Source organism: Oncorhynchus mykiss, chromosome 12 (assembly GCF_057628025.1).
Source record: "Oncorhynchus mykiss isolate SJ-2025 chromosome 12, ASM5762802v1, whole genome shotgun sequence".
NCBI lineage: Eukaryota > Metazoa > Chordata > Actinopteri > Salmoniformes > Salmonidae > Oncorhynchus > Oncorhynchus mykiss.
The window spans coordinates 14,359,931-14,376,854 of NC_143033.1; the positions used below are offsets into that span (position 1 = coordinate 14,359,931).

The window sequence follows — 16,924 nt, forward strand, 5'->3', positions numbered from 1 at the left end:
TTTTTGAATGCCATATATTTTTCCATTCTTTTACATCAAATGCTTGTGTTCCACACAAATTGCAATATTTGAGGTGTTATGACTTGATTGTAAGGTCAGTTGCGAACACTAGATGGTGCCAGAGAGCTATTTACAGGGACAGAAAAAAAACTCGCTTCAATTTTTCAATTTTATTTTGAAAGAAAAATATACCTATTATTTCATAAGAACTTCATATAGAGTACCCTGATAAGTAACACATGGGGGGGGGGGGGGGGGGCAAACAAAATATACACGATACAAAACCAAACCGTAAAAAAAAAGATGAGAATACATAAAAATAAAATATTTATAAAAAGTCATTTCTGTAAGGTAAACAAACACATGATACAAAAACATTTAAAAACAGAGTTAACTATTCACAGGCTATTGGGTCATATTCCTTTCACCAAAGATGAGCATTTTTTTATGTTCAGCACAAATATTTAAGTAATTTATGACATTCCAATCACATAATTTACTAAGAACAAAAACATAAAAGAAAAATAGATTACATTTTAAGAACACTGAGCAAGCCAACCAGCAACAAGCTCATGCCACTTCAGAAAAGCTTAGAAAATCACCAGTAACCATTTCGACCCATTGGTATAAAAAATAACTGTCATACTGTGTGGGTAGACATGTTACAAATGAATCATCTGTAAAAGAACTGTAATACTGTGTGGGTAGACAAGTTACAAATGAATCATCTGTTAATGTACAGTGCGAGAGGCAGGATTTTCAGTTCTCCAGCCATAGGAGGCATCATTAATCTGAATGCTTGAAACAGTTATTCTCCCCATCCTTTGTGAAAATCTTAATCTTCCAGACCCTGTCAACTGTGAGCCTCTCGTAGCAAAAGAGGATCGCCCAGTGTCACACTCATGACCGTCACTCAACGATGCTCTCTATGCAGTAGGGATGTCCTGAAACACAGGACACATCACACAATGGTATTATTTAAATAAAAACTGTGCCGTGTATGAGTGCAAAACCTTGATTGAAGTTGACATTAAGTTAGTAAAGTGAACTAAAGTAAAGTTACACACCTGAGAGACCTTCGACTGTCCTTTTCCAGGTGGTTCTCTGGACCTTCGGTCTCATAGGAGGCCAAGTGCAGCTCATCCTCGGTAAAGACAGGTGTAGTGACCAGGTATTGGAGGATCTTCCTGTCTCTCTCAAAGGGACACATCACCTGACGCCACACCAGGAACTCACTGACCTGCTTCGCCAGGTCCCACAGTTTCTATAGAGAAACAGGAAATGAACAATATTGACAACAACACCCTTTTGCCCACTACTAAAAGCATAGTAGAAGATTAGTATTGTCATTATCAATAACCCCAACAATAATGCATCTCGTACATTACAGTAAGACTCACCTCAAAGTTCACATGACCGTTGGGTAGTCGGCTGGCACATCCCTCATTGAGGAAGTAGATGTCCTTGATGAGAAGGCTGAAGAATGGAATGACTATTTTCTCCTGGTTGCTGTGTGCTGTAATAGACCTCTGGGTGGCTCCTCGCAGGGCAGTACGGTAGTTGCTGAAGTTACTGGAAGGGTCCATTTGGTGCTCCAGTATGTCAAACTTGTCTGTGTTGACTTTGCTCCAGGTCTTCTTCAGTCGGGACACAGGACTCATGTTCATTCCGCCTATGGGGAGAAGAGACCAGGGTTTGGGGATCAATTCCATTTAAATTCAGGGTTTGGGGATCAATTCCATTTCAATTCAGGAAATTCAGGAAGTAAACTGAAATTCCAATTCTTAGCATACTATTGCAGAATATAGAAATTATTCTAGAGCCCTGTATTGTAACTTACTGATGATGGCCATGAGTGAGTTGAAGTTGCCGATGTTATAGCATTCTCTAGCCACATCTATGAAGAACTCCAAGGCCCGGGCTCTATGCTTCTTCTTTACAGGCTGGAAGGAAGAAAAACACAAAACCATGGGAACAGAGTCACAAAGAATGGATGACAGAAAGAGAATGGTTGTGGGGAGAGAGACAGAGACAGAGAGCTAAAGAGCGAGAGCAAGAGAGAGAGACAGAACGTAAGTAAGAAAGACAGAGAGCACTCACCATGCAAATTTCAGTAGCCACCAGGTAGCTGAGTCTGTTAAACCAAGCTACATAGGCCTCCAGGTTAGTAGTCTTGCGTTTTCGGAAGAAACTCTGAGGGGGAAAGAAAGTTCATGGTTACTTTTCAACTTATTATCTAGCTGAATTACAACATTAAACTGCTGTGGGAGCAATCCAGTGAATTCTGTTAATTTTCTTGTAAAATTAATGTGGTCTAGAGTTGTTTCTCTCAGTCAGTTCTTGGCTACTTGTTGTGATGTACTCTGTTGATGATTGTTAACAGGCTAACACAATGATAGTCAGCCACAACACATTCGGTAACCTCCCCCTAATGACTGACATATGGTCTCTTATGCAACCAGTGGAAGGTAGTGGACCATGTTATGTACATGATAGTGGACCATGTTATGTACACGGTAGTGGACTATGTTATGTACACGGTAGTGGACCAGGCCTACCTTATGGTTAACCAGGGGATCTTTCACACCAAAGGCTTGGATGAACTCCTCTGGTCCAATAAAACTCAGTCTGTCCTGGAATTGGAAAAATCATAAGGTATAAACTCAATATTCTTACATTCACGTTACTTTTTTAAGTTAACAATAACTTCTAATTCAAACAGAAATGCCATTCAGTTTCAACTTCTCTGAACACCACATGTCTAGAAGGTACAATATAATCTCTCCTCACCAGTTCAATGTGTGTGAGCTGCTGGGCTAGTATAAAGGCATCATCACAGATACTGAGGACATCATTCCGATGTCCGTTCTGCTGCTTGGCCTTCAGAGCGGTGGGTCTCTCTGCTGCGGAGGCGTTGAGCGTGGCGATCGCCTCCTCATACTGACCCAGAGCCGCCAATCTCTGGATCAACCGCTGAGTCATCTGCTGCATGGCCCGCCATGAGTACTGATATAAAACATCATAGAGAGATATGAGTACTGATATAAAACATCATAGAGAGATATGAGTACTGATATAAAACATCATAGAGAGATATGAGTACTGATATAAAACATCATAGAGAGATATGAGTACTGATATAAAACATCATAGAGAGATATGAGTACTGATATACACCATCATTGAGATGTGAGTACTGATATAAACATCATAGAGATATGAGTACTGATATAAACCATCATAGAGATATGAGTACTGATATAAACATCAGAGATATGCGTACTGATATAAAACATCATAGAGATATGAGTACTGATATAAAACATCATAGAGAGATATGAGTACTGATATAAAACATCATAGAGATATGAGTACTGATATAAAACATCATAGAGATATGAGTACTGATATAAAACATCATAGAGATATGAGTACTGATATAAAACATCATAGAGAGATGAGTACTGATATAAAACATCATAGAGAGATGAGTACTGATATAAAACATCATAGAGAGAGATGAGTACTGATATAAAACATCATAGAGATATGAGTACTGATATAAAACATCATAGAGATATGAGTACTGATATAAAACATCATAGAGAGAGATGAGTACTGATATAAAACATCATAGAGATATGAGTACTGATATAAAACATCATAGAGAGATGAGTACTGATATAAAACATCATAGAGAGATATGAGTACTGATATAAACATCAGAGAGATGAGTACTGATATAAAACATCATAGAGAGATGAGTACTGATATAAAACATCATAGAGATATGAGTACTGATATAAAACATCATAGAGAGATGAGTACTGATATAAAACATCATAGAGAGAGATGAGTACTGATATAAAACATCATAGAGATATGAGTACTGATATAAAACATCATAGAGATATGAGTACTGATATAAAACATCATAGAGAGATGAGTACTGATATAAAACATCATAGAGAGATGAGTACTGATATAAAACATCATAGAGATATGAGTACTGATATAAAACATCATAGAGAGAGATGAGTACTGATATAAAACATCATAGAGATATGAGTACTGATATAAAACATCATAGAGAGAAGAGTACTGATATAAAACATCATAGAGAGAGATGAGTACTGATATAAAACATCATCAAGAGAGAAATCAAATCAAATGTTATTAGTCACATGCGCAGAATACAACTGTTTTAGACCTTACAGTGAAATGCTTACTTACAAGCCCCTAACCGACAGTGCAGTTTAAAAAAAAATACGGATAAGAATAAGAGATAAAAGTAACAAGTAATTAAAGAGCAGCAGTAAAAAAAATAACAATATATACAGGGGTTGCCGGTACAGAGTCAATGTGTGGGGGCACCGGTTAGTTGAGGTAGTATGTACATGTAGGTAGAGTTAATCTACCTACACTCAGTGGCCAGTTTATTAGTTACACCCCCCAGATCATGAAAATGGTTTGCTCCTACAGACAGTGAGTCACATGGCCCGTGGCTTGCTATATAAAGCAGGCAGACAGGCATCAAGGTATTCAGTTACTGTTCGATTGCTTCCTGGGCTTTTCACACACAAGTGTCTACGGTTTACAGAGAATGGTGAAACAAACAAAAAACATCCAGTCAGTGGCAGTCCTGTGGGCGAAAACAGCTCGTTGATGAGAAGTCTAAAGAGAATAGCAAGAATCTTGCAAGCTAACAGGCCTGCCACAAACAGGCAATAACGGTGCAGTACAACAGTGGTGTGCAGAATAGAATCTTGGAACACACAACTCGTCGGTCCTTATCACAGATGGGATATTGCAGCAGACGACCACACCGGGTTCCACTCCTATCAGCTAAAAACAAGATGCGGCTCCAGTTGGCACGCGATCAACAACACTGGACAATTGAGGAGTGGAAAAACATAGCCTGGTCCAATGAATCCTGGTTCCTGATGCGTCATGCCGATGGCAGAGTCAGGATTTGGCGTAAGCAGCATGATGCTGCTCCACACACAGGCCCTTGATACCAATTGAGCAACGTTTGAACGCCACACCTTATAGAATTCATGCCCCAAAGAATTCAGGCTGTTTTGGAGGCAAAGGGGGGTCTGACCCAGTACTAGATGGGTGTACATAATAAACTGCCAATTGAGACTGTACTGTACGCATACTGATATAACAACGTAAAGAGGAGCTCAAGTTATGTACTGAACACAACGGAAAGAGGATATGAAATGTAAAATATAATAATATATTTCTACATATTCTAGTTCAGCACAAACAGGAAGGAAAATCAATATCTATAGATATCATATACTTAGATGTAAGATCTTAATGTTAGATGAATGAGACCAAAGCGCAGCGTGGAAAGTGTTCATGATTTTTAATACTGAACTCCGACAAAACAACAAAATACAAAACCGAACGTAAAGTTCTGCAGGGCTAGACGGCAACGATGCATAAACAAGATCCCACAAACTAAGGTGGGGAAAAAAGGCTGCCTAAGTATGATCCCCAATCAGAGACAACAATAGACAGCTGCCTCTGATTGGGACCCATACTGGCCAACAAAGAAATAGAAAAACTAGAATGTCCACCCAAATCACACCCCGACCTAACCAAATAGAGAAATAAAAAGGCTCTCTACGGCCAGGGCGTGACATTTAAAACTTGTAGTGTATTTGAGGTTTTAAAAGGCTTCTGAAGTTTGTAATTTCCACTTTGAAATTTCAGACTTGATTTTCCCTTACAAAAATGTTCATTAATTATCCACGTAATAATTAACATTTCCTGTTGTTGCAGGATTCTTTTCCTCAAAATATATTTTGATTTGTTTAACACTTTTTTGGTTACTACATGATTACATATGTGTTATTTTATAGTTTTGATGTCTTCACTACTATTCTACAATGTAGAAAATTGTAAAAATAAAGAAAAACCCTTGAATGAGTAGGTGTCTAAATAAGGTGTCTGATGTCAAACTCAACTGTAACTGGTCAAATTAGATGTCTGATGTCAAACTCAACTGTAACTGGTCAAATTAGATGTCTGATGTCACGTCTATTGTCATCTCTAATGAGTCAGTCAGTTAAAGGTTATGTCAGGGGGCTGACCTCATCTCCTCTGGCCAGATGATGGCTCATCTCTTTCAGGCAGTGCATCATCCTCTCATCTCTGAAGTCATAAGGAAACGTCTCTGTCCACTCAGTCAGCAGCTGCACGATCTTTGGAGCAAGGTCCCGTATTCTGATCTGAGGACAACAAGGAGAAAGACATGCCAGTGTGAGACAGACTGTAAAGAGGTGGTGTCCACTCCTGGTTGTTAAGAACAACTGTGTGTGTGTGTGTGTGTGTCTGCGCTGTGTGTTTGTGTGTGCGTTCCTGCAGGGTTGTGTCTGCGTGTTTGTCTGTGTATGCATGCGTGTGTGTCTGTTAGCTACCTTATCAAGCAGCAGGTCTCCAGATCGATGCTGCTCCACACACAGGTGACAAAGTCGAGACATGAGCTCGTAGGGGTGGAGGAAGAGACGGGAACTCAGCAGGAAAGTGAAGACGTAGGACCTCTGATGGAGAACAAGACAAAATATAATCAACAACAACTCATGTTGTCATCAACCCAGTATCAACCCAGCATAAAGCCAGTATCACCCCAGAATAAACCCAGTATCAACCCAGCATAAAGCCAGTATCACCCCAGAATAAACCCAGTATCAACCCAGCATAAAGCCAGTATCACCCCAGAATAAACCCAGTATCACCCCAGAATAAACCCAGTATCAACACAGCATAAACCCAGTATCACCTCAGAATAAACCCAGTATCAACCCAGAATAAAGCCAGTATCAACACAGCATAAAGCCAGTATCAACACAGCATAAAGCCAGTATCACCCCAGAATAAACCCAGTATCACCCCAGAATAAACCCAGTATCAACACAGCATAAACCCAGTATCACCTCAGAATAAACCCAGTATCAACCCAGAATAAAGCCAGTATCAACACAGCATAAAGCCAGTATCAACACAGCATAAAGCCAGTATCACCCCAGAATAAACCCAGTATCACCTCAGAATAAACCCAGTATCAACCCAGAATAAAGCCAGTATCAACACAGCATAAAGCCAGTATCAACACAGCATAAAGCCAGTATCAACCCAGTATCAACCCAGAATAAACCCAGTATCAACTCAGCATAAACCCGGTATCAACACAGCATAAACCCGGTATCAACCCAGCATAAACCCAGTATCAACTCAGCATAAACCCAGTATCAACTCAGTATCAACTCAGCATAAACCCAGTATCAACTCAGCATAAACCCAGTATCAACCCAGTATCAACTCAGCATAAACCCAGTATCAACCCAGCATAAACTCAGTATCAACACAGCATAAACCCAGTATCAACACAGCATAAACCCAGTATCAACCCAGTATCAACCCAGTATCAACCCAGCATAAACACAGTATCAACTCAGCATAAACCCAGTATCAACCCAGCATAAACTCAGTATCAACACAGCATAAACCCAGTATCAACTCAGCATAAAGCCAGTATCAACCCAGCATAAACTCAGTATCAACCCAGCATAAACCCAGTATCAACCCAGCATAAAGCCAGTATCAACACAGCATAAACCCAGTATCAACCCAGCATAAACCCAGTATCAACCCAGTATCAACTCAGCATAAACCCAGTATCAACCCAGCATAAACTCAGTATCAACCCAGCATAAACCCAGTATCAACCCAGCATAAAGCCAGTATCAACACAGCATAAACCCAGTATCAACCCAGCATAAACCCAGTATCAACCCAGTATCAACACAGCATAAAGCCAGTATCAACCCAGCATAAACCCAGTATCAACCCAGTATCAACTCAGTATCAACCCAGCATAAACCCAGTATCAACCCAGTATCAACTCAGTATCAACCCGGTATCAACCCAGTATCAACCCAGCATGAAGCCAGTATCAACCCAGCATAAACACAGTATCAACCCAGCATAAACTCAGCATAAACCCAGTATCAACTCAGCATAAACCCAGTATCAACTCAGCATAAACCCAGTATCAACCCAGCATAAACTCAGCATAAACCCAGCATAAACTCAGTATCAACTCAGCATAAACCCAGTATCAACCCAGCATAAACCCAGTATCAACTCAGCATAAACCCAGTATCAACCCAGCATAAACTCAGCATAAACCCAGCATAAACTCAGTATCAACTCAGCATAAACTCAGCATAAACCCAGTATCAACCCAGCATAAACCCAGTATCAACTCAGCATAAACCCAGTATCAACTCAGTATCAACTCAGCATAAACTCAGTATCAACTCAGCATAAACCCAGTATCAACTCAGTATCAACTCAGCATAAACTCAGCATAAACCCAGTATCAACTCAGCATAAACCCAGCATAAACTCAGTATCAACTCAGCATAAACTCAGTATCAACTCAGCATAAACCCAGTATCAACTCAGTATCAACTCAGTATCAACTCAGCATAAACTCAGTATCAACTCAGCATAAACCCAGTATCAACTCAGCATAAACCCAGCATAAACTCAGTATCAACTCAGCATAAACTCAGTATCAACTCAGCATAAACCCAGTATCAACTCAGCATAAACCCAGCATAAACTCAGTATCAACTCAGCATAAACTCAGCATAAACCCAGCATAAACCCAATATCAACTCAGCATAAACCCAGCATAAACTCAGTATCAACTCAGCATAAACCCAGTATCAACTCAGTATAACTCAGTATCAACTCAGCATAAACCCAGCATAAACCCAGTATCAACTCAGCATAAACCCAGCATAAACCCAGTATCAACTCAGCATAAACCCAGCATAAACTCAGTATCAACTCAGCATAAACCCAGTATCAACCCAGCATAAACCCAGTATCAACTCAGCATAAACCCAGTATCAACCCAGCATAAACTCAGCATAAACCCAGCATAAACTCAGTATCAACTCAGCATAAACCCAGTATCAACCCAGCATAAACCCAGTATCAACTCAGCATAAACCCAGTATCAACCCAGCATAAACTCAGCATAAACCCAGCATAAACTCAGTATCAACTCAGCATAAACTCAGCATAAACCCAGTATCAACCCAGCATAAACCCAGTATCAACTCAGCATAAACCCAGTATCAACCCAGCATAAACCCAGTATCAACTCAGCATAAACCCAGTATCAACCCAGCATAAACTCAGCATAAACCCAGCATAAACTCAGTATCAACTCAGCATAAACTCAGCATAAACTCAGTATCAACTCAGCATAAACCCAGTATCAACTCAGCATAAACCCAGTATCAACTCAGTATCAACTCAGCATAAACTCAGCATAAACTCAGTATCAACTCAGCATAAACCCAGCATAAACTCAGTATCAACTCAGTATCAACCCAGTATCAACTCAGCATAAACTCAGTATCAACTCAGTATCAACTCAGCATGAACTCAGTATCAACTCAGCATAAACCCAGTATCAACTCAGTATCAACTCAGCATAAACTCAGTATCAACTCAGCATAAACCCAGTATCAACTCAGTATCAACTCAGCATAAACTCAGTATAAACTCAGTATCAACTCAGCATAAACCCAGTATCAACTCAGTATCAACTCAGTATCAACTCAGCATAAACTAAGTATCAACTCAGCATAAACCCAGTATCAACTCAGTATCAACTCAGCATAAACTCAGTATCAACTCAGCATAAACCCAGTATCAACTCAGTATCAACTCAGCATAAACTCAGCATAAACTCAGTATCAACTCAGCATAAACCCAGTATCAACTCAGCATAAACCCAGCATAAACTCAGTATCAACTCAGCATAAACCCAGTATCAACTCAGTATCAACTCAGTATCAACTCAGCATAAACTCAGTATCAACTCAGCATAAACCCAGTATCAACTCAGCATAAACCCAGCATAAACTCAGTATCAACTCAGCATAAACCCAGTATCAACTCAGTATCAACTCAGTATCAACTCAGCATAAACCCAGCATAAACCCAGTATCAACTCAGCATAAACCCAGCATAAACCCAGTATCAACCCAGCATAAACCCAGTATCAACTCAGCATAAACCCAGTATCAACTCAGTATCAACTCAGTATCAACCCAGCATAAACTCAGTATCAACCCAGCATAAACTCAGTATCAACCCGGTATCAACCCAGTATCAACCCAGCATAAAGCCAGTATCAACCCAGCATAAACCCAGTATCAACCCAGTATCAACTCAGTATCAACCCAGCATAAACCCAGTATCAACCCAGTATCAACCCAGTATCAACCCAGTATCAACCCAGTATCAACCCAGCATAAACACAGTATCAACACAGCATAAACCCAGTATCAACACAGCATAAACCCAGTATCAACCCAGTATCAACCCAGTATCAACCCAGTATCAACCCAGTATCAACCCAGCATAAACACAGTATCAACTCAGCATAAACCCAGTATCAACCCAGCATAAACTCAGTATCAACACAGCATAAACCCAGTATCAACTCAGCATAAAGCCAGTATCAACCCAGCATAAACTCAGTATCAACCCAGCATAAACCCAGTATCAACCCAGCATAAAGCCAGTATCAACACAGCATAAACCCAGCATCAACCCAGCATAAACCCAGTATCAACCCAGTATCAACTCAGCATAAACCCAGTATCAACCCAGCATAAACTCAGTATCAACCCAGCATAAACCCAGTATCAACCCAGCATAAAGCCAGTATCAACACAGCATAAACCCAGTATCAACCCAGCATAAACCCAGTATCAACCCAGTATCAACACAGCATAAAGCCAGTATCAACCCAGCATAAACCCAGTATCAACCCAGTATCAACTCAGTATCAACCCAGCATAAACCCAGTATCAACCCAGTATCAACTCAGTATCAACCCGGTATCAACCCAGTATCAACCCAGCATAAAGCCAGTATCAACCCAGCATAAACACAGTATCAACCCAGCATAAAGCCAGTATCAACTCAGCATAAACCCAGTATCAACTCAGCATAAACACAGCATAAACTCAGTATCAACTCAGCATAAACTCAGCATAAACTCAGTATCAACTCAGCATAAACCCAGTATCAACTCAGCATAAACCCAGCATAAACTCAGTATCAACTCAGCATAAACTCAGTATCAACTCAGCATAAACCCAGTATCAACTCAGCATAAACCCAGCATAAACTCAGTATCAACTCAGCATAAACCCAGTATCAACTCAGTATCAACTCAGCATAAACTCAGTATCAACTCAGCATAAACTCAGCATAAACTCAGTATCAACTCAGCATAAACCCAGCATAAACTCAGTATCAACTCAGCATAAACTCAGTATCAACTCAGCATAAACCCAGTATCAACTCAGTATCAACCCAGTATCAACTCAGTATCAACTCAGTATCAACTCAGCATAAACCCAGTATCAACTCAGCATAAACCCAGCATAAACTCAGTATCAACTCAGCATAAACCCAGTATCAACTCAGTATCAACTCAGCATAAACTCAGCATAAACCCAGTATCAACCCAGCATAAACTCAGTATCAACCCAGCATAAACTCAGTATCAACCCGGTATCAACCCAGTATCAACCCAGCATAAAGCCAGTATCAACACAGCATAAAGCCAGTATCAACCCAGCATAAACCCAGTATCAACCCAGTATCAACTCAGTATCAACCCAGCATAAACCCAGTATCAACCCAGCATAAACCCAGTATCAACTCAGCATAAACTCAGTATCAACCCAGCATAAACTCAGTATCAACTCAGCATAAAGCCAGTATCAACCCAGCATAAAGCCAGTATCAACCCAGCATAAACCCAGTATCAACCCAGCATAAAGCCAGTATCAACCCAGCATAAAGCCAGTATCAACTCAGCATAAACCCAGTATCAACCCAGAATAAACCCAGTATCAACCCAGCATAAAGCCAGCATAAAGCCAGTATCAACTCAGCATAAAGCCAGTATCAACCCAGCATAAAGCCAGTATCAACCCAGCATAAACCCAGTATCAACCCAGCATAAAGCCAGTATCAACCCAGCATAAAGCCAGTATCAACCCAGCATAAAGCCAGTATCAACCCAGCATAAAGCCAGTATCAACTCAGCATAAAGCCAGTATCAACCCAGCATAAAGCCAGTATCAACTCAGCATAAAGCCAGTATCAACCCAGCATAAAGCCAGTATCAACCCAGCATAAAGCCAGTATCAACCCAGCATAAAGCCAGTATCAACCCAGCATAAAGCCAGTATCAACCCAGCATAAAGCCAGTATCAACCCAGCATAAAGCCAGTATCAACTCAGCATAAACCCAGTATCAACCCAGCATAAAGCCAGTATCAACCCAGCATAAAGCCAGTATCAACTCAGCATAAACCCAGTATCAACACAGCATAAACCCAGTATCAACCCAGCATAAAGCCAGTATCAACCCAGCATAAAGCCAGTATCAACCCAGCATAAAGCCAGCACATACTGGCACATTTCCTGCTATTCAGTTGTGAAATCAGCTGATGATATACTGTATACTGTACCCATTCGTTCTTGAAGGATAGAACGTATGAATGCTTTATGGACTTCATTAGTACACACAACACAGAATATAGCTGTATTCTATTTGTCCATAATAAAAGTCCATAATTGATGTTTTTGTTGTTGTCATTAGAGTCCCCCTGAGAGATCGTATTGGACCAGAGATAACAGCATCATGTTCTTGAAGAATGGAACTTCTAATGCATTGAGCCTGTTTTTACCCTATCATAACCCCAAATATGTTTGTATGATTCCATTGTTCATGTTTTATGTTGTTGTTGTTCTTGGAGCAGAGATAGCACTCACGTCAGGGTAGTAGTCCACTGTGGGAACTAAATGTTGTATTAGGGCCTCCAGGGAGCCAGAAACAAGACTGTTGTCATGGTAGCACATGTCCCCGTAGCTCACTTCCATGGGCTGGTGGTATTTGTGGAGATGAATGTTGTTGTTATAAGTGCTGGTACTGAACTTGCCAGCATACGGTGTCGTGGGAGGCATGTTGACCTGTTGAAGAGATGTGAAAATATAAAAACAATGTTCAATCTCTGTTGTTCTTCTCTTAAACTCCTAACTGATCACTTTATTTTTCATGGTTTCAATTCAGTGTTATTTCCCTAAGAAAGATATTGTGTGTGTCTGTGTGTGTGCATGCTTGCGTGTGTAAGAGAGAGAGAAAAGCCGAACTGTAACAACTTATGTAATAAGTACTAGCAGTGTGTGTGAAGTTACTATTACTGTATGTCGACACCATGCTGGTATAAGCCTGACTGTGTCACTGTCTCATATCCCTTCTACTGCTGAGTCTTTAGTCTACACCATGCTGGTATAAGCCTGACTGGGTCACTGTCTCATATCCCTTCTACTGCTGAGTCTTTAGTCTACACCATGCTGGTATAAGCCTGACTGGGTCACTGTCTCATATCCCTTCTACTGCTGAGTCTTTAGTCTACACCATGCTGGTATAAGCCTGTTTATGCCACCGTCTCATTCATCCGACATCCTGGCACATTCTAACCCTGATCTCATTCTCCCTGCTGGCTTCCTTAACACTGTTAAGAGATTAAAGGTGCTTTCTTCTTTACTCTGTTTAAACAGGACTAAAGGACCCAACGCGAACAGAGCCACGGAGCGTTGTATACAGTCCATTCCAATATTTGAGCCGCACAAAAGTGCATAGAACGACGTAGAAAACGACACTCCGTCGCTGCGTTTGCGTAGTTTGCAACGTGGCCTTTAAGGTGACCTGCTACAACAGGAGCTGACGATCTGAAACACAAGAGCTATTCAACCAATCACCACCCAGCATTACTACTACAGGGACCCCCCACACAGTAAAGATTAGATCTACGCTGTAACTGGAAAACAGTCAATGATATGGTAATGTTGGGTATTATCAACAATACTGTATCATACTGTAAATGATGATGCATTGTGGGAAAATGTTGTGGACGGGGAAATAATTGCTGTATTTTGAATGGTACTGTACTGTAATGGTATTCCACGCCACATAATACAGTGACCACTAGTGGGTGCATGTTATTGTTGTTTCTGGCTCATTGACATATTTTGAGGAGTGCCTTGTAAGAGGCTATATTTGTTGCACCAGTGAGTGAAAATGCTGTACCAATTTAACGCATATGTGGTTATAGTGCCCCATCAATTTGTACAGGGGACAGATTGGAATGGCAGCAAGTCTTAAACAGTAATGTTTGAGCATTTTTTTTCATGTCCTTTTGGTCTGTTTTGCCCTGTAGTCGCTGCAGTTTGGAAGACGTTCTTAAGGCCTCTAGAAGTGCAAGTGATCTAAAACACCAAATATTAAATAATATACTGTTATGTGTAAAAACACTTTACCTAGGAGCCAACCTGCTTGCACCAATCCCTTGTATTGACAGTAAATTACTGTGAAATACAAACCCCTCCCCTCAATGAATTTCATTCATCCAATCCAATTATGGTAGCATTTACTTCTTTTTTAAAAACCATATAATACAGTCAATTTTACGGTATTGTTCTTGTGTCATTACGTAGCATTTGCTTTGATACCGTCTTTGTATTAAAGTAGGAGTACTGTAATATGAAATATAGAATTTTACTTGCCCCCGAGCTGCCTGTAAGCTACTATCAAATTCACAGTAACCCCTTTACAGTGTACTAGATATACCTACTACATTTGAATGAAAGTGACATTCTCTGACTGACTCAACAGGCTTACACTAAACTAGCCTGGCTGGGGTTGAATGGGTTTAAAGGTTTATGTGGAAACAGATAAGAACTCAATCTATCTGATAAAGGAGCCAATAAAACAACAGTCAGAAAATAAGACTGATTTACAGTACATTATACTGTATCTATCTTGGATATAACGTCCAATAAGATGGATACTGTTTATAAAATGGAGGAAATAAAATATCTCATTCCCACACGTCCCACCTTGTTTTGCCTGTTCCCTAGTCTAGAAAAAGATAAGAACTCAAATCTGACAGAGAAGCAAATGTAGAGTAATAAAATAAGATAGATATACTAAATCCCTCTTGGACATAGTATCTAATAAGATGGATATTGTTTTTTAAGAAATCTCATGTCTCACCCTGTTGTTTCTCAGCCCAGTATCCAGCTAACTGTAGCAAGCTAACTAACCAATGTACTGTACTGTAGCACAGGCAGGATAATCACAACCCACCCAACCCACTCCCCTGGTATTGTTTATTACTCTTGACTCGCGCGGTCGTATTATGTGGAAAGCAGTCTTCCATAGAACTTGAGCTGAACCACACTCTGTCACCACACTCTGTCACAACACTAGTGAGTAACGTAGGCTAATGCATGCCAGGCAAGTAATTACACAGGCAGGCATTATGCTGCAGACTAAAGCAAAACAATAACACAATTGAAGTACAAAACAACTGAAATTAGCTGTAATTATATCATATATAAGTGACTGGGATTTGTAAGTGATTTGGCAAAAAATAATTGTTTGTAAAAGTCAAGATCTGCCATCATAAGCCGTTTTTGCCTTCATTCAAAGTGCAACCCTCAACCCCATTGAAAGCACTGTCATTAGAAATCTATTGGGAATGCATAGCATAGCCTAACACTTTTGTCTGGAAAGTTCCCGACATGTTTCCTTGTTACAAATAATAAGACTTTCATAATGGACATATTGTGATCAACTTACCCCGACTAGAAAAAACTAACAGACTATGTGTATCAAATACAGCTATTCCAAGTCTTTGCAAAATAATATCATATGTAAGAAATTCATCTTCAAATCACATATTTCCTCGGAAAATATGTGCACAAAAAGCATACGAATACTACCGATCAGTGTTTTCAGAGCGTGAAATTCCTATTCGTATGGTCCATCCATTGTGTCCATGCAGTCCTTCGAATCAGAAGTAATTTGAAACTGTGACCACGACCAGCCGTATTCAAATGACTTACAGAAAGCGGTGAAACAGCCTATAATAGGCTTAGAGGCGGATCGTTCTGCATGGCAGTAAGCCAATCACAGTGAAGAATCAGAAAAAGCGAAACGTTAGCGCACTCTCATTGGTCAGTTTGCCAGCCATCGATTCTCTTTGAACGACATAGGACCATAATGTTACATCTAATGTTTTGTGAGAAGGAAAAAGTGAAAAGGACATTTGCTAGAGAGATAGAGGGAGTGTGTGAAGGCATATGGCATGGCCAGGTTTTTTGCGCTATCCAACAGCTTTGGTCCACCATATGGAGTGTGAAATACAGTACCAGTGAAAAGTTTGGACACACCTACTCATTCAAATGTTTTTCTTTATTTTACTCTTTTCTACAAAATATAATAATAGTAAATACATCAACACTATGAAATAACACATATGGAATCATGTAGTAACCAAAACAAATCAAAATATATTTGAGATTCTTCAAAGTAGATCAGTCAATAAAGAACATTTCAAGAACTTTGAAAGTTTCTTCAAGTGCAGTCGCAAAAACCATCAAGCGCTATGATGTAACTGGCTCTCAGGAGGACCACCACAGGAAAGGAAGACCCAGAGTTACCTCTGCTGCAGAGGATACGTTCATTAGAGTTACCAGCCTCAGAAATTGCAGCCCAAATAAACGCTTCACAGAGTTCAAGTAACACATCTCAGCATCAACTGTTCAGAAGAGACTGCATGAATCAAGCCTTCATGGTCGAATTACTGCAAAGAAACTACTACTAAAGAACACCAATAATAAGAAGAGACTTGCTTGCGCCAAGAAACATGAGTAACATACATTAGAACAGTGGAAATCTGCCATTTGGTGCTCATTACATGTGGGAACTCCTTCAAGACTGTTGGAAAAGCGT

The 16,924-nt window shown here is 40.1% G+C and overlaps 1 protein-coding gene across 2 annotated transcripts; it reads right to left on the minus strand.

The window, feature by feature from the left end:
• Positions 1-153: 153 nt before the first annotated feature.
• LOC110537000 (ras-GEF domain-containing family member 1B-B) lies at positions 154-16,053 on the minus strand. Of its 2 annotated transcripts, none has more exons than XM_036936976.2 (11): positions 15,770-16,053; positions 12,898-13,095; positions 6,432-6,554; positions 6,105-6,242; positions 2,791-3,006; positions 2,559-2,633; positions 2,101-2,193; positions 1,841-1,943; positions 1,401-1,672; positions 1,068-1,264; positions 154-944 (listed from the first exon to the last, which is right to left on the minus strand). In XM_036936976.2, exons 2-11 carry the CDS (start codon positions 13,087-13,089, stop codon positions 914-916), a joined length of 1,440 nt encoding a protein of 479 aa, XP_036792871.1. In that variant the 5' UTR covers positions 13,090-13,095; positions 15,770-16,053; the 3' UTR covers positions 154-913. The 2 variants fall into 2 exon arrangements, with proteins under 2 accessions (XP_036792871.1, XP_036792870.1); XM_036936975.2 differs by having other exon boundaries at positions 15,913-16,051.
• Between the last annotated feature and the right edge of the window lie 871 nt (positions 16,054-16,924).